Below are 18,175 nucleotides of genomic sequence, written 5' to 3' on the forward strand. Positions count from 1 at the left end.
CAAAAATGTTACAAATCTGGCACAGTCCTGGCATAAAGACAGATAAATAGATCAATAAGTAGAATTGGGATTTCAGAAATAAATCAATGAATTTCAATAACATCCCAATAAATATGAAATGGTACTGGGACAACTGGATAGCTTCATGCACAAGAATGAAGTCAGACCCTGTCCTCACCCCATCTGTAATAACTAACTCAGGTTGAATCAGAGATGTAAATACAATAGCCAAAACTGTAGAACCTATAAGAGTAAATATTCATGATCTTGGCTTTAAATTTTTAAAAAAGATTTAGTTATTTTGAAAGGTAATATGATAGAGAGAGAGGGCGAGGTCGTCTGTCTGCTGATTTGCTCCCCAGATGACTGCAACAGCCTGGGCTGGAGGTGGAGCAGCCAGGATTTGAGCTGTTGCTCCCGTATGGGATGCTGGCTTCACAAGTGGCAGCTTAACACTCTGTGCCACACACTGACCTGATAATGATGTCTTAATATTGTGCCAAAACCACAAGCATCACCTCAGCCTGTCACTATAACGAAGTGCCACAACTGAGAACTTATAAAGAGAAAGTTATTTCCTATTGTTCTGCAGTCTGGGAAGTCAGGACCACTGTGCGAGTATTTTGTGTCTAGTGAGCGCTGCTCTGTGCTTCCCAGATAGTACCTTGTTGCTCTGTCCATACAAGGAGAGCCCAAAAGGAACTTATCAAGGACCTTTTTCTGAAAGGGATGTGAATTTAACCACGAGGGCAGTACCTGCTGGAGCCAATCACTTCTTAATATCTTTGCATTGGGGGTTAAGTTTCTTTTCTTTTCTTCTTTTTTTTTTTTTTGACAGGCAGAGTTAGACAGTGAGAGAGAGAGACAGAGAAATAGGTCTTCCTTCCGTTGGTTTACCCCCCAAAATGGCCACCACGGCCGGTGCGTTGCACCGATCCGAAGCCAGGAGCCAGGTGCTTCTCCTGGTCTCCCATGTGGGTGCAGGGCCCAAGCACTTGGGCCATCCTCCACTGCCCTCCCAGGCCACAACCGAGAGCTGGACTGGAAGAGGAGCAACTGGGGCAGGACCGGCGCCCCAACTGGGACTAGAACCCAGAGTACCTGCGCCATAGGCGGAGGATTAGCCTAGTGAGCCGCGGTGCTGGCGGGGGTTAAGTTTCAACATGAGTTTTGGAGGGGACTCAAGCACAAACTACAGCATAATCAAAGGAAAAAAAGCCAATTACATTGGACTTCATCAAAATAAAAATACTTCAAGAAAGTAAACAGACAAACCACAGAGTGGGAGAAGATATTTGTAAGTCATACATTGGAAAAGGGACTTTTATCCTGAATACATAAAGAACTCTTACATTTCAACAATAAAAAGACAGTAACCTAATTTTAAAATGAGAAAATGATCTGAATAGATCTCTGAATGGAGGATTATGGACAGCCAAGAAGCGCCTAGGACGACGTTCAGCGTCATGAGCCAAGAGCATCAGGTGCAAACCCGTGGAAACCAGGGCCCTGTCAGTTCTGGGCTAAATATTCATCCTCACTCTGCTAAGTGGTGCTTTATTTATGTACTCCCTGTTTGCCTTGTTTAAGTTTGGAGGGGGCTTCTGCTTCCTTTTCATATTTCAAGACTTTGTGACTAGAGCTGGGCTCACCGTTTGGATTTTGTTAGTGAGGCCAATGGTTTCAACCCTGATTACACAAGAGAATCATAGATCAAGTCCATGTCTCAGGACGTGGAACCCGGATCTGATGTTTCAGCCCTGTCAAGGGGAATGTCAGTGTGTGTCCATGGATGGAAACCTCCCTGCACACCCATTTGTTCTTTACCAGTGGCAGAATCCTGTTAAGTGTGGCTTCCCGGGGCAGCTCTGTCCCTCCATAGAATAGCTCTGTATGCTTCTTTATATGATTCCTCTTCTCCAGAATTCCTTCTCCTGTTTGAGTCCTTTAGTTATAACATCACGGATGCTCAGATGGGGACACCTTTTGGTTACAAGTCTGAGCGATCTGTATTGGGCCAGACCACCACAGCCTGGCAAGAAGTGGAATTCTGAGAAACTAAAAGCGATGTGTCTCACTTTTCCCCCTCATGAGTTATTCTGTGATTTCCAGTCTCCCTTAAAGTCTGACCCAGTAATTAGAGGAGTCTTTAGGGGTGCACCAGTGTGCTCATGAGCAATTCTCCCAGCCTCTACGTGATATTGTCATCTTGGTTGAGGTTTGCTGTTGGGCCTTTCTTTCCCCAAGCTGTGAGAAGGCACCTGCACTGCCCCCATGCTTAGAGTTGACACAGAGGTGAACAATAGCATAGCCAGGCCCTAGTCCTGGACTTGAGTAATGCATAATCTAACTAACTGAGCTTGCCGTCTGTATGACACCAATTCATTCATGTTGGTGGATGAAGCTATGACATAGAAAATTTTCTGAGCCATTTCCTACAGATTATATTTGGAATATTTAATTCATTATCCTTTGTATCTGTTGTAGCCTTCTACAATCCCCAGCATCTCACACAGATCCAAAGGCCTCAGTAGCCTGAGGGTGGCAGCGATGACTAGGAGAGCCATCTGTGGTGGGTGTTGTGGTGCAGTGGATTAAGCTGCCACTTGGGATGATTGCATCCCATACTGGAGTGCTGGTTTGTGTCCTGGCTCCTCCACTTCCAATCCAGATTCCTGCTAATGTGCCTGGGAGGCAGCAGGTGATGGCCCAAGTAGTTGAATTCCTGCCACACATATGGGAGACCCAGATGGAGTTCCTGGCTTCTGGCTTTGGCTTGGCCCAGCCTTAGCTGTTGCAGGCATTTGGGAGAATCAACCAGCAGATGGAAGATCTTGCTCTCTCTCCCTGTCTTTCTCTCTATTTCTCTCCCTCTGCCATTCAAATAAATAAGTAAAATAGAAAAAAAAGCAAAGCCATCTCAGACTTTAACTTCAGACCCAGTCCACTTGTGGCAAGAGAAGCCTGTTGCATGCCCTGTCTCATCTTTGGAGAGCTGTTTTGTGAGGGCACAGAAAGGACCCCGGTTTACAGTGCACACCTTTTTACTTGGCCTGCAAGGCCCTTAACAACCTTCCTTATCAACCTCCCCAGTATTGTCTCCTGTTAGTCACTCCTCTGTGTGTGTTATAAGCACACATGGGGGCAGCGCTGTGGTGTAGTGGGTAAAGCCAACACCCTGTAGTGCCAGCATCCCTTATGGGCACCAGTTTGAATCCCAGCTGCTCCACTTCCAATCCAGCTCTCTGCCATGGCCTGGGAAAGCAGTGGAAGATGGACCAAGTCCTTGGGCCCCTGCACCTGCATGGGAGACCCAGATGAAGCCTCTGGGCTTCTGATCAGTGCAATTCCAGCTGTTGTGGCTGTCTAGGGAATGAACCAGCAGATAGAGGACTTTCTCTCTCTCTCCCTCTCTCTCTCTGCCTCTGCTTCTCTGTAACTCTGCCTTTCAAATAAATAAATAAATAAATAAAACAAAAAAAGCGCGCGCACACACACACACACACTGCAGAGAAGTGAACTGCCAGTGTCTTCCAGGAGGTGACCTGCTTTTTCTCATCTTTGGTCTTTGGATTTATTCTCCTATTTACCTCTAAACATCTCTCCACAACTCTATCACCATCCCAGTTGCCACTCTGTTAACATTCAGGGTTCACAATTTGGAATGACACTAAAGAATTTTAAAAGGGGGAAACATGATTAAAATCATATAAGGAAGATCATCCTGGCTATAGTGAGGATAAATGGGAGTGTCAGGGAAAGGATGGATGGATGGATGGATGAGGATGATGGATGGATGGATGGATGGATGATGGATGGATGGATGAATGGATGATGGGTGGGTGGATGGATGGATGAATGGATGATGGATGGATGGATGGAGGGATGATGGATGGGTGGATGGATGGATGGAGGGATGATGGATGGGTGGATGGATGGATGATGGATGGATGGATGGATGAGGATGGTGGATGGATGAGGATGATGGATGGGTGGATGATGGATGGGTGGATGAATCCTTACGGCTTTGATGCTATAATTGACCTTCAAAAATTCATAAAACTTTTATTTCACTGGTCACACTGCTACTCCAAATCCTTCACTGTCTCAAGGCTTACAGACAACTTGGCATTCAAAGGCATCTGTCTGATTTTTTTATAATCCCTCCATCAGAAAAGAGCATTCCTCTAGCCAAATCTGCCCCTAAACTGGTACTCACTTTGTACCTTTGCTCACTCAGTTACTACTGCTAGCAATATTCCCTACACTTGGCAGGTGCCGCGGCTCACTAGGCTAATCCTCCACTGGTGCTGGTACTCTGGGTTCTAGTCCCAGTTGGGGCGCCGGTTCTGTCCAGATTGCTCCTCTTCCAGTCCAGCTCTCTGCTGTGGCCTGGGAGGGCAGTGGAGGATGGCCCAAGTGCTTGGGCCCTGCTCCCACATGGGAGACCAGGAGGAAGCACCTGGTTCCTGGCTTTGGATCGGTGCAGTGCGCTTGCCGTAGCAGCCATTTGGGGGGTGAACCAATGGAAGTAACGGGCACTGGTCCAAGCACTTTACTGCATCAACTCATGTAACCTTCATGACAAGGCTGTGAGGTCACCATTTTACTGATGAGAAAACTGAGGCATAGAGAAGTCCAATAAGTTGTCCAAGGTCACCAGCATCAGGGTCCACACCTTAAACCAGCAAGCTATACATCTAAGACAGCTTGGTGAGCTCGTCTCTGATTGGCCATTCTCAACTTCCCTCACCTCTCTAAAAAGGCTGCCAATACTCAGACCCAAAATTATAAAAGTCAACACCCAGGATAGAAAAGAACAGTCAGTCAATGTCAGGCAGTGCTTCACTCAATGATAAACTCTACCAGCTGGGACTTAGACAAGCTGCCCACATGAAAGCTACTCTTTGGCAGCCCTTTCTCTTCCATGGTTTGGGGGGTGACTGATGAGATTAAATGCCCCTCCTTGCACGTCATAAGAAAGGAGGAAGTCTACAACGTAATTGTTCAAAACTGTTTTGCTGTCAATTAAAACCTGTTTTGCGACCAGTTTGCTCTGTTTGTCTTTCACTGACATGAAATTTTGATGAAGCAATGGTGAGCAAAATGTAAGCCTTGCCCAGTGACTGCACACACACACACACACACACACACGCACATACCACATCTCTTTAATTAAGTTGACTGACTTCTCTCCTGGGTGTATTTGGTGGGTTCCCTCAATGTCTGTCATCTTCCTCCAGCACTCATAGACACATCCCACCTCTAAGCCACATCTTCTTCCTTCTGAAACCAACATTCATCATCTCTTTTGTGTTAGGAGAGGACGAGTGCACACAGGTAGATTGGGATCAGATCCCGAGAGGCCCTGTGGGCCACAATCGACAATTTGGTCTTTGTCCCACGAGGAGTGGAAAGCCACTGAATGGGAGTGACATTGTCAGCTTGTTTCACAACAGTAACGTGAGCTGCAGCGTGAGCAGAGCATGGGAACAAAGCAAGAGTCAAGGCAGGGAGGCCGGTTAGCACCTCTCTGGGTACCAGGGAAGGCTGCAGCTGTGGTTGTGTTACCATCAGGAGAGGGGTGTGTGTCTATCAGGAGAGAGAGCTGTCGCTGAGCCAAGGCTGTGAGATAAGGAGAGTTGAGCAGGCAGATTTGCGAGTGGTCCTTTTTGTGTGGATGGAGCTGGAGGCCAAGGAAGGGACTAGTCAGCAGGACTCAGGGGGCAGGGGTCAAAGGGCAGGGTAATCAGCAGGACCTTTATTATTTTTTAAAAGATTTATTTATTTATTTGAAAGTCAGAGTTATTCAGAGAGAGAAGGAAAGGAAGAAAGAGAGAGAAAGAGAGGTCGGTCTTCCATCCACTGGTTCATTCTCCAGATGGCCGCAATGGCCAGAATTGTGTCAATATGAAGTCAGGAGCCAGGAGCTTCCTCTGGGTCTCCCACGTGGGTGCAGGGGCCCAAGGACTTGGGCCATCTTCTACTGCTTTCACAGGCCATAGCAGAGAGCTGGATTGGAAGTGGAGCAGCTGGGACTTGAACCAGTGCCTATATGGGATGCTGGCCCTTCAGGCAGCGGCTTTACCTACTATGCCACAGCGCTGGCCCCCAGCAGGACCTTTAGATTCAAATTGCAGCCTGGATCCCCCAAATTTGGCTGAAGTCAAGTTCAGCATGGACGTTGATCCTAACTGAAGTGAAATCTGCCCATCTGAGAATATAGGTATTCCTTGAGTTATGATGGGGTTACCTCTCATGAAGTCACCCTAGGTTGAAAATATTGTAGGTTGGCCGGCACCACGGCTCACTAGGCTAATCCTCTGCCTTGCGGCGCCGGCATACCGGATTCTGTCCTGGTTGCACCTCTTCCAGGCCAGCTCTCTGCTGTGGCCCGGGAGTGCAGTGGAGGATGGCCCAGATCCTTGGGCCCTGCACCCCATGGGAGACCAGGAGAAGCACCTGGCTCCTGCCATCGGATCAGCGCGGTGCGCCGGCTGTAGTGCCCCGGCCGCGGCGGCCATTGGAGGGTGAACTAATGGCAAAAGGAAGACCTTTCTCTCTGTCTATCTCTCTCTCACTGTCCACTCTGCCTGTCAAAAAATAAAAAATAAAAATAATAAATAAAAAAAGAAAATATTGTAGGTCAAAAATGCATTTATGACCTCTCACATACCCAACATCCCTTGCCTACCTCACACGTGCCTAGAGCACTTACGTTGGCCCACATTTGGGCAGAATCATCAATGCAAAGCCTATCTTTACAAAGCATTTCATAGCTTATGCAATTGATTGAATTCTGTACTAAAGAAGAAAATGGAATGGTGGTATGATACACTTAGGCACCACTGGAAAGTCAAAAAAGTGTAAATCGTACTGTTGTGATTCATGGATGTTTGCACTTGAGTGGGGGCCCAGAGGGAGGCCCCTCCACTGGGAGGGCTCAGGTTTCTCTGAGGCTGCCCAGAGCGCCTGATGTCCACAGGACTGTCACTGCCTGGGCTCTTGCCTTCAGGCTCTGATCTTTTCTCTCAGAATCTCTGGTTCTGTTCCAGCTTCATGTGCCTTTGTAGAGTAACCCTACGAGGTGCAGCCCTACTAGATGCAACCTTACTAGCTGTAGCCCTACTGGCTGTAGCTCTACTAGCTGCTGGGTAGAGGTTGGTTCTAACTAGAAGTTAGCTAAGACTGGATCTAGAAGGATAACAAAGGTTTGATGGTCACAGGTGAGGAAGGACCTCACTTCTCTTGTGGTAAGGGTGGAAGAGACAGTCAGTGCTTGTCCAGTCTGGTCTGGTCAGAGGAAGTGGATGGAAGGAAGGCAGATGGATGGGAGAGGAAGGGGTTTCTGGAGACTTGGGGCAGAGCAGTTACATGAGGCAGGGAGTCATGGTGGGATGAAGTGGAGGAATGGGGCAGGCATGGAAGCCCTGAAGTGGGATTTGATAACTTCAGAGCTTGTATTTTCTGTAGCTCAAGGAATATTTTAGTCTTTTCTCTTACCATATTATTATACCCACCCAATGGGAAAAAAATTACAATGATCTCTCTCCCTCCAATCAAATTAAGTTCAGAGAAAATGTATTGTTTTTTCCAAAATTGTGCCATGTCATGGCTAGGAGCCAAGGGTCCTCCTGGGCTTGCCTGGGGCTCCAGGTACAGATGGCTAATTGCAGAAGAGCTGTGGGATGGGGAGAGCACAATGTGGTCCTGCTGACCCTGGTGCTGTTGCAGTGGCTGTAGCACCTGCCCCTGCAACACCCTGCCGCCCCACCAAGCAGTCCCAATCATGGCTGGAGATTCAGTGATATTTTATTCTTGTCCAGAGCCCATCAATTGTGGCCTTGGACCACTCTAGACAGGCTGCAGGTGTCTGCAAACAGCAGGCTAAGACCAGAACATCGCCCTCCTCCCCTTCATTTTCTTCCACTTTTGAAAAGTGCAGTTCTCTCCCCCACCTCTCAAGTGCCCCTGTGGCTTCACTGTACTTCAGGGTCTCCATAAATGCAGCCAATCAGAATATTCAGAGGGTGCCGGCTTTGTGAGGCTGCAATCTGTGATGCTGGTGTCCCATATGGCCACCGGTTCAAGTCCTGGTTGCTCCACTTCCCATCCAGCTCCCTGCTGATGCACCTGGGAGAGCAGCAGAGGATGACTCAGGTCCTTGGGCCCTTGTACCCACATAGGTGGCCTAGAAAAGGTTCCTGGCTGCTAGCTTCAGGTCAGCACAGCTCTGGCCATTGTGGCCATTTGGGGAGTGAATCTGTGAATGGAGGATCTCATTCTCTCTCTCTCTGTAACTCTGCCTTTCAAATAAATAATCTTTAAAAAATAAAGTAATTAATTAAATCTGGTATATTGCGCATTCAAAAAATTTACAGAGATATTCTAGTTTCAAAGAAATGGAAATGAGCATGGGTGGGAACAGGCTCAGAGAACATCATCCTCTCAGTAACTGTGGGGTATGGATATCAAAACCCACAGACGCACAAGTCCCTTTAACACAGTGGTGTGTGGTTTTATGTAACCCATACACATCCTCTTATATACTTTAAGTCACCTCTAGATTACATGTAACCCCTAATACAGCATAAACACTGCATACATTCTACATAAATAGTTCTTTGAAACTGTGTTGTTTAAGGAATGACAAGAAAAAAAAAAACACCTCTGTTCACTGCTAGTATAGCTGTAGTTTTTCCTCCAATATGTTTGTCTGCTATTGACAGAATCTGTGGTTGGAGAGGCTGTATGGAGAGCGGACTACCTGCGCCATCTTTTAGTTCCTGGAAATGGTGTTATCCTCTGGGAGGGGGGAGCTGTGTTGAGTGGGGGAGTGGATTACGTGATGTCTAATCGGAAGAGATCCCTGTGAAGGTGGAAGGGGATGTGGGGAGATGGGGCCACCAAGCTGGGGGGCCCCTTGTCCATGTTCAGTGGGAGGGCCTGCCCATTGCCTTGTCAGCCCCTGGCCAGCCTGTTCCCACACCCCCATGCCTCAGGAGGCTTATGAAGGCTGCAGAGAGCCTAAGTCGCATATGGGGGAGCAGGCAAAGGCTTGGGCTCAGAGGACTCCTCTGACAGGACAGCCGGTGAGTGGCTCATCTCTATTTGGTGCTCCCCCCCGCCTTCCTCTGACAACTTTTCAGGTGTCCCTATGGCCCTGTGTCTCCCCCTAACTCTGCACCACCCCAGCCTGGGGAATTTCATCCTGTCCAGTAAAATGCGGGAGTCACCAGCAGTAGACGATGATGATGGGACCCAGCTTTGCTAGTGGTTGCAGAGGATTCTTGTCTCACACCTTGAAACAATAGTGTGTTACTTCTGCTTTCGTAGGTCCCTAATGACCAAAATAACAGTAGCCCCAAACTAAGGGGAGGAGGCCATCAGGCTGCTTCTGGATTTGTGGTTTGTGGACTGAGTGTAGACTGGAGGATTCTTCTTCATTTTTAAAAGATTTATTTATTTACTTGAGAGACAGAATTACAAACAGAGAGAGGGAGAGATACTGGTTCACTCCCCAAATTACTGCAAGGCCAGAGCTAGGCTATTCCGAGTCCAGGAGCCAGGAGCCAGGAGCCAGGAGCTAGGAGCTTCTTCCAGGTCTCCCACATGGGTGCAGGGGCCCAAGCGCTTGTGCCATCTTCTACTGCTTTCCAAGGCCATCAGCAGGGAACTGGATTGGAAGTGGAGCCGCTGGGACACAAACTGGTGCCCATATAGGATGCTGGCATCGCAGGCAGAGGCTTAACCTACTATGCTACAGTGCCGGGCTGCCCTGAATGGAGGATTCTTAAAAGGAATCCTATTGTGGAGAAGATACTAAGTTTGATTTTGAGCATGTTGACTGGGAGGGGCTCTGAGCCATCCAAGTGTAGGTGCCAAGTGGGCAGGGCAAGGTGTGGGTCTGGTGCCTAGGGGAGAATAAGGGTTAAAGGTAAAATGCGGGAGTCACCAGCAGTAGATGATAATGACAGTCTTGGGGGCGAAGGAGAGTGGGGAATCAGAGAGTGGAGAAAGGCCCCAGATCCAAGCCTTGGGAAGACCCATGTAATTGGTCTAGAGGTGGTTAAGCCAGGCCCCCGCCCTCACAGCACCACGGCTATGGCCACCCCGCGGTCTGCAGTTCTGGCAGCCTCTGCCAAGAGCCAAGTGGACATTTGCAGGTGAGCAGCACGACCCACAGGCTGTGTATGATGGCCTTTGCTTCTCATTGACCTCGATTCACCTCCTCTAAGCTTCTTAGCGAGTTTTCTGGGAATGAGCTCACCCGCCCCACCCTTCCTGATGGCTAGGTTCATGTACACTCTCCCCCACCTTCATCTCACGTCTTAATCCGGCTCTCTTGTGTCTCTCTGCCTCCGTGTCCTTATGGTCTGCTATGTTTTCCTGTGGTTGGGGTGTCTGCCTGGTGTCCTGTGCCCTAATTAGCTCCGGGAGGGGGCGGGGTGACTTGAAAACAGAGCTCCCCAGCAGCCCTGATGCACCTGTCAGAGCGGGAGCAACAGTGACAACTAGGGTGGCTGGTGGGGGCCCTGGATGCTGGCCTCAAACCCCAGGTGGCACCTTGAGGGGCTGGTGACTCCTGGATAGCAGTTTGACCCATGCCCTGGGCTGCCCTTGACCCTGAGGTCTCCCGAGTCACTGTTGTGAATCTGAATACAGCTGCCAGAGAAGCGTGGTCCTTGCCCATCATGCTCACCTGCTCCAGTTCCCGACACAGGTGGTCGTGGGCTTTTCAGACACACATCCAGAGGCTGTGGGGCCCTTCTCTGGGGGCAGATTCCTGCTGTTGTAAGTGTTCTGGGCCAGCAAAGAGGCAGCCAGGCAGAAAGCACCAGGAAGAGGGATGAGGGCAGGTTGGACTGAGCAGGGGGCTACCCCATCACAGCTGCAGCCTGGGCAGTGCCTTCCCGACCTCCCTTGCCTTCCAGAAGCTGCCCACCCACCCTTCCAGACCCGGCTCTGGGCTTGGCTCCCCCTGCTTTGATTTCTTACCCTTTTCGGTCTTCCACAGTAGAGACGAGAGCCTGCATTAATAGTTCCGGAAGCGGCACCCTGCTAGGAAATTGTGTTTCTCGAGCGCAGGGTCCAAATGGTCTCGGTCCCCTGGACTTTTCAGCAGAGAGCTGAGCACAGAGGGGCTGCCCCCCAGCTTAGTAACTGACCTGAAACTCTGACTCAGGACGCCTGACGGCCCTTTGATTGCTTCACTCATTCACTCATTCCCTCAGCAGGTGCTTCTGGCTGAGCTGGATGCTTGGTGTCCTATTCCCGCTCGGAGCCTAATATTGAGAAAACATGAACGGTGATTAGCATCACCACCGTTTGCTGCACTGTTGTGTGTGCTTTGCAGGCATTCGTTGTTTGCATACTCCTCAAGTTTGTGGTCCTGCTCATCCAGGGGTCTGAGCCGGCAACTGGCAGAACTGCGTTTTCAGCCCAGAGGTTCTGGTTCTGTCGCTTTGTTGTAAAGCATTTCTCAGAGGAGGAAGTGGTGGAGTCTGGGCAGCTGTGAGACCTTGGCAAGTCATGGCCATGGCCTCCTCCATGCAATCTCTCTTCCATTGCCTACGAGGCTCCTTGCTCTCCAGGGAGCGACTCTGTCCCTGCCTCCAGGGGGCGATGCTGCCTGCTGGGGGCTGTAGAAAGGGATGCTCTGGGGAAGGCTGGGAAGGGGCTGCAGGTGCGCAAGGACCCCTCAAGCGCATTGGGTCAATGCCCTGTTCAGAGGATGCCCTGCTGTCAGTGAGCCCACTACTGCTCCCTGTTGCTCTTTGCTTTGGGGGTTGGGAGCTGGCCAGGGTGCTGGTTGCTCTTGGTGCCCCACAAGAGGCCCTGAAGCCTAAGCCTTTGGCATGAGTTCAAGTCTTTCCAGGTTGAGCTCCGCCCACCCTGGCTGGCCTGACACGGCCTGTCCTCTATCTGGGGATTGTGACGACTATGACAGCTCTGAAGCCTAAGAACTCCTGCAGGCGGCCTCCAGGCTGTGTGTGTGTGTGTGTGTGTGTGGGTGGGTGGGTCGGTCCCTCTTCCTTCTACATGCTCCCCTCCCTTCTGGCCAATAGGAACTTGTCTTACTAAGACTGAGGGCTGACCAGTGAGGTAGCGCCCTGGGGTATCTTCTTGGGGGTCCCTCCTCAGTGGTCCTGCATCTCAGCATTTTGTCTCCCTTCACAGACATTCCTCTGCTCCCTGGCTCCCCACGCCGGCTGAGCCCTCGGACAGTGGCCAGAGGGAGTCATGCACCGCAATACCTCAAGGTGCCAGGTGCCTGGGCCCCAGGCCCACAGGGCAGCTCCCGCCAAGGTCCTGGCCAGACCTTGGGTGCAGAGAGCTCCTGCGGCGGCTCTGTGAGTATGGGCTGCGGCCTGGGCTGGCCATGCTGGAGGGGGTGGGGGGATCAGGTGGGGGGTATGTGTGTGTCTGTGCCAGAAGTCTTGTGTTTTTTTTTTTTTTTTTTTTTTTTTTTTGTTGTTTGTTTGGTTTTTGTTGGGGCCTTTTCCCCTCACCAAGTCTGGCACAGTTTCCAGGGGACATGGCTTTTGTGGTCAGGAGGATCAGGAGAGGCTGGGTGTTCCCACCTGTTGGTCCCACTTGTGGCACTCCTAGGCCTGAGAAACCTGTCTCTGCTGTGGTGGCTGCGAGCCTCTCCCTTGTGCCTGATGCTTCACCTGGTTGCCCTGGTGACCTCTCAGGTGGCTGCAGCGGCAGCTGGGTACCAAACCAGTAATAAACAAGGAAACGCCCAGAGGGAGGGAGGCAGGTCCTTCCCCCAGCTCCGCCTTGCTCTCTCTCCTCTTCTTTCCACCTCCCCAGCCTGGAGTAGGAGAGAGCAAGAGTGGTTTCCTCCAGCTGCTGCCTTAGGCAGGCTCCTCGTCAGTGGCTGGAGAGGAGGAGGATGTGGGGGCTGTGAGGCGCACAGTGTTGAGTGAGTTCCTGTGGGTGGGAGGGCAGTGGATAGACCAGCAAACTAGGTATTGGCCTTTGTTCCAATGGATCCAGAGAACCTGCCGGTGAGTAGTCTCTGTGTGGAAATAAGTAGAGTGTTTACAGGCAGGTGTGTGTATCTGCAAGGTGGTGAGGAGGCGAGCTGTGTCCCAGTGCATGGGCAGGGTTGTGTGTGTTTATCAGCATGCACTTGGGTAGATGCATGTGTGCACGGGCACCTGCCTGTGTGTGCAGGAGCTGAGTGGATGTGTGTGTTTGCAGGTGCTTGTCTGTGTGCATGGACAGGAGGGGGGGTGTGGTTCTGTGTGTGGAGTCAGGTGGTGTGGATATGCAGGGCTTTGCTGTTGCCTGTGTGTTCTGTGCATGTGAATCTATGAGGTGCATGGATGCCAGGGCATGTGTACAGGAATGGGTGTCCAGACCTTAGGCAAGCGGGTGCAGGGCTGGGTGCTATAGATGAACTCAGGTCACTCTGTCCTTTCACTGGAGCAGTCAGGGCTTCTGGACTTACTTCCAGTCCATTGTGGGCCCAAAGCAGATCCACCTCTTCTGTCTCTTACCCTAAGCTCATGGGACCTCGTCACCCTTGTCTTCTTTTCTCTGGCCAGGTCATCAACAACTACCTGGATGCCAACGAGCCTGCGTCTTCGGAGGCCCGTCTGAGCCGCATGCACTTCCATGACAACCGGAGGAAGGTTGACTATGTGCTCGCCTACCACTACCGGAAACGCGGGGCGCACCCAGGCCAAGGGTCCCCTGGCCACTCGCTGGCCATCGTCTCCAATGGGGAGACAGGCAAGGAGCCCCATGCAGGGGGCCCCGGTGACATTGAGCTGGGGCCACTTGATGCCTTGGAGGAGGAGAGGAAGGAGCAGCGGGAGGAGTTTGAGCACAACCTCATGGAGGCTGGACTGGAGCTCGAGAAGGACTTGGAGGTGAGTTTGGGCAGGTGGCAAAGGTCTTGGGTTGTGATGAGCTCCTGGTGATGAGTGCCACTCTGCAGCAGCCTTAGCTTTATCCTGGCAGCTTCTGTTTTTTTTTTTTTTTTTTAATTCTACGGGAGGAACCAGATTCTCTTGCCCAAGGACTTGAGGAAGCGTCATTAGAAGTGTCAGTTCATCCATCTACCCATCCACCCCTCCACCCATCCATCCATCCACCCACCTATCCAACCATCCATCCATCCTCTTCCATTTCTCCATCACTGAATCCACCCACCCATCAATTCATGCATCCTTCATCCATTCGCCCACCCACTCACGTATCTGTTTATTCATAGTCTTACCCGTCTAGTTCTTCACACCACAGTGACCCTATAAAAATGGCCAACCCTATCATCCCCTGCAAACCCATATCCTGCCTCTTCTACCCTCCTGCACCCTACTGCAGGCCACCGGCCTTACCTAAGTGGTGGATTGGTCACTCTGAGTCTTTGAACTTTGAACTTATCGTCTCTGCTTTGGGTGCTCCTCCCAGACTGGTGCATTCTCACTCTCTCATGTCAGGTCTCTGTCAGACATCTTCCCTGATCATCCTATCCCTGTCTCTTTCTATCCCTTTACCCTGCTTTGCCTTCATTATGCTTAGCACAGCTACCTAAAGTAATGGGGTGGATTTGTTTCCTTTTTTTTTTTTTGCCAGACAGAGTTAGACAGTGAGAGAGAGACAGAGAGAGAGTTATAAACAGTGAGAGAGAGAGACAGAGAGAAAGGTCTTCCTTCCATTGGTTCACTCCCCAAATGGCTGCTATAGCTGGTGCTGTGCCGATCCGAAGCCAGGAGCTGGGTACTTCCTCCTGGTCTCCCATGTGGGTGCAGGGACCCAAGCACTTGGGCCATCCTCCTCTGCCCTCCTGGGCCACAGCAGAGAGCTGGACTGGAACAGGAGCAACTGGGACTAGTACCCGGCACCCCAACCGGGACTAGAACTGGGGGTGCTGGCGCCACAGGTAGAGGATTAGCCAAGTGAGCCATGGCGCCAGCTGGATTTGTTTTCTTATCTGTGTCTCTGCTGGCTTTGTGAAGCCAGAGATCTTGTTGGTTTTCTGTTCCATCTCCAGCACCTAGGACAGAGTCAGGCTCATAGTAGGCGTTTAATAAGTGTTAGTCAAGTAAATAAATGACTTCTCTGAGTCTTAGATCCCTCATCTGCAAAATAATAGATGACTTGCTGGATCAAAGTTTTGCATGCCCCACCATTAGCAACAGCAGTGAAAACATATAAGACAATATCTAGTCCCCAGTAGGTGCTCAATAAATGCTCCTTGTGATTACTTTAAAAGGCATCATACTGAGGGCTGGGGTGCCATTCTCAATAGAAGATTCAAGTTAATTCTATCCTCAACCTGGAAGGGACCCTCCAAGGTCACTCTTCTCTTCCTCTGTCCCCAGACAGGATGGCATGTGCCCTGGCTTCTGCCCTTGTGGTGCCTACCTGTATTGCTTTTCCAGAGCCTGGAGACAGAGTATGTCCTTCTCAGGTTAGACCTTCCTCCAGTGTAGGAAGGGTGTGCTGTGTTAGGGCTTCTTTGGGCTCTGAGTTGTGCTTTTCCTTTTTTGAAACCCCAGAGCTCACTTGGTACCTCCAAATGGGGTGTGGTGAGATCTCCCCAAGACAGTGGTATACGTTGAAACCATGCAGGGGGCTCACAGCCCGTGTCACTGTGGGAGCTGCAGCCACACACCTGTTGTTGGGTCTTAGGGAGAGGAGGTGAGGACTTTGCTCAGGGTCTCAGCTGGGATACAGGACAAGTCATGTTCAAGAGGCCAATTCCGTATGTTCAGTCTTGGCTTCCACGAAGCCTCGTGAATCTGGGAATGGTTAACTGATCCTTTGATCCTTTTTTTTTTTTTAATTTGAGAGGCAGAAATACCCCTCCCACATACGCTCTTTACACACACACGCACACACACGGACACACGCCAAGTACTCTCATCTGCTGATTCACTTCTCAAATGCTGACAACAGCTAGGAATGGGCCAGCCTGAAGCTGTGAGCCAGGAATTCCATCCAGGTCTCCCATGTGGGTGGCTGGGATCCAATCACTTGAGCCATCAGCATTGCCTCCCAGGGTCTGCATTAACAGGAAACTGGAATCAGAAGTCAGAGCTGGCTATCAAACTTAGGCACTCTGATCTGGAACTTGGATATCTTAACCAGTAGGCTAAACACTTGGTTCTGCCTGATTCCTCTTGAGTCAGTTTCCTTGTCTGTACAAAGAAAATAATCACACATTCTTCCCTGGGTTGTTACGAAGATGAAATGAGACAACTAAATAAGGTAGCTTGAACAGTGACAATGAGTAAGTGTTCCTGCTATCATCATTATTATTATTATTTAGAGTTGCTAGATTTAGATTAAAATTCAGGATGTTGATGTTCAGATCAGCAGTGAATAATCTTTGTAGGATAAATATGTCCCATGTGACACTGTGGAGCTGCATGTACACTAAAAGCTTGTTTGCTATGAATGTGAAATTCGAATATAACTGCCCTGGCACATTGACTGTAGCCTGGTCCCACTGCCCACCTTCCCGCCCTCCTGCACATTTCATCTTGGTGCCATTGGAGGCTCCCAGCTTTGGCTGGCAGTTGGGAAGGCAGGGGTAGCTCTTGGAACTGACCAGCTTTAGATGGGGATGTGGACCATGTCCTAGATGGTTGCCCCTGTCATATGGCCACAAAAAGCCACTTTCCCAGTCCCCACACCTGGCGTCAAGGCTCACTTTAGGGGCTGGCGCCGTGGTTCACTTGGTTGGTTCTAGTCCCGGTTGCCCCTCTTCCAGTCCAGCTCTCTGCTGTGGCCCGGGAAGGCAGTGGAGGATGGCCCAAGTGGTTGGGCCCTGCACCCGCATGGGGAGACCAGGAAGAAGCACCTGGCTCCTGGCTTTAGATCAGTGCAGTGCTGACCGTAGTGGCCATCTGGAGAGTGAACGAACAGAAAGAAGACCTTTCTTTGTCTCTCTCACTGTCTGTAACTCTGCCTGTCAAATAAACAAAAAAATTAATTAATAAAAAAAAGACTCACTTTATTTGCTCCCACCTTTCCAGGTTTCTTAGCCTCCCCAGGTCCTTGGGTCACCAGAACCCCCACTACTCACATAGCCAGCCTCGCCTGCTGCCTGGAAGCTTTCTCTTGCTTTTTTCTAGAATGTACTTATAAGTCTTATTTTTAAAAATTTATTTGTTGGAAAGATAGGGTGACATAGAGGGATGGAAAGACAGAGAGATCTTCCATCTACTGGTTCACTTCCCAAATGCTCACAGCAGCCAGGGTTGGGTCAGGATCAAAGCCAGAAGCCAGGAACTCCATTCTTGTCTCCCACATAGGTGGCAGGGGTTCAAGTACTTGGGCCATCATTCACTGCTGCCCAAGGTGCACTAACTGGGAGCTGGACTGGAAGCACAGAACAGCTGGGCCTTAACCTGCTGTGCCATACCACCAGTCCCTCCTATCCACCCCCGCCCCCAGCCCAAAATGTTATGCAAACAGTCTAGTTCATTGTACTTCTCAGTGCTGGCAGATCTTGACCCTTTTTAAAAATGTTTAGTTTGCATTGCTTTTTAAAAATTTTTAATAACTTTTTAAAAATTTTATTTTTTTAATTTGTTTTTTTAAGGAATACAAATTTCATAAGTACAACCTTAGGAATATAGTCATTCTTCCCACTATACCTGCTCTCCCATCCACACTCTCACCTCTCCTCCCTCTCCCCTTGCCAGTCCCATTCTCCATTAGGATTCATTTTCAATTAACTTTGTACACAGAAGACCAACTCTATAGTAAGTAAAGATTTCAACAGTTTGCACACACACACACACACACACACAAACTGTTTGAGAACTGGTTTTACAGTTAACTCTCATAATACAACTCATTGAGGACAGAGGTCCTACATGAGGAATTAGTGCACAGTGACTCCTGTTGTTAATTTAACAATTAATACTCTTATGTACAATGTCGGTGACCACCTAAAGCTCTTGATGTGAGCTGCCTAGGCTATGGAAACGTTTTGAGTCCACAATCTCTGTTAGTATTTAGACAAGGCCATAAGCAAAGTGGAAGTTCTCTCCTCCTTTCAGAGAAAAGTATATCCTTCTTTGAGGGCCACTTCTTTCTGCTGGGGTCTCACTCATGTAGAACATTTTTTGGCACAGTGTCTTGGCTTTCCATGCCTGAAATACTATCACGGGTTTTTCAGCCAGACCAGGAAGCCTTAAGGGCT

The 18,175-nt window shown here is 49.8% G+C and overlaps 1 protein-coding gene across 3 annotated transcripts in view; it reads left to right on the forward strand.

Moving 5' to 3' along the window:
- Positions 1 to 18,175, forward strand: part of ANO2 (anoctamin 2) — a 394,966-nt gene that overhangs the window by 10,306 nt on the left and 366,485 nt on the right. For all 3 annotated transcript variants that reach the window (XR_016213488.1, XM_070049347.2, XM_089304572.1), the window contains exons 2-3: positions 12,181 to 12,353; positions 13,560 to 13,886. Coding sequence is in view for 2 of the 3 variants with exons in the window: in XM_070049347.2 (XP_069905448.2) it covers positions 12,181 to 12,353; positions 13,560 to 13,886 (500 nt within the window). In the remaining variant the exon portion in view is untranslated. The remainder of the gene's footprint in view (positions 1 to 12,180; positions 12,354 to 13,559; positions 13,887 to 18,175) is intronic.

Source organism: Oryctolagus cuniculus, chromosome 9 (assembly GCF_051225735.1).
Source record: "Oryctolagus cuniculus isolate XC-2025 breed Fujian yellow rabbit chromosome 9, ASM5122573v1, whole genome shotgun sequence".
In the NCBI taxonomy this organism is placed as follows: Eukaryota; Metazoa; Chordata; class Mammalia; order Lagomorpha; family Leporidae; genus Oryctolagus; species Oryctolagus cuniculus.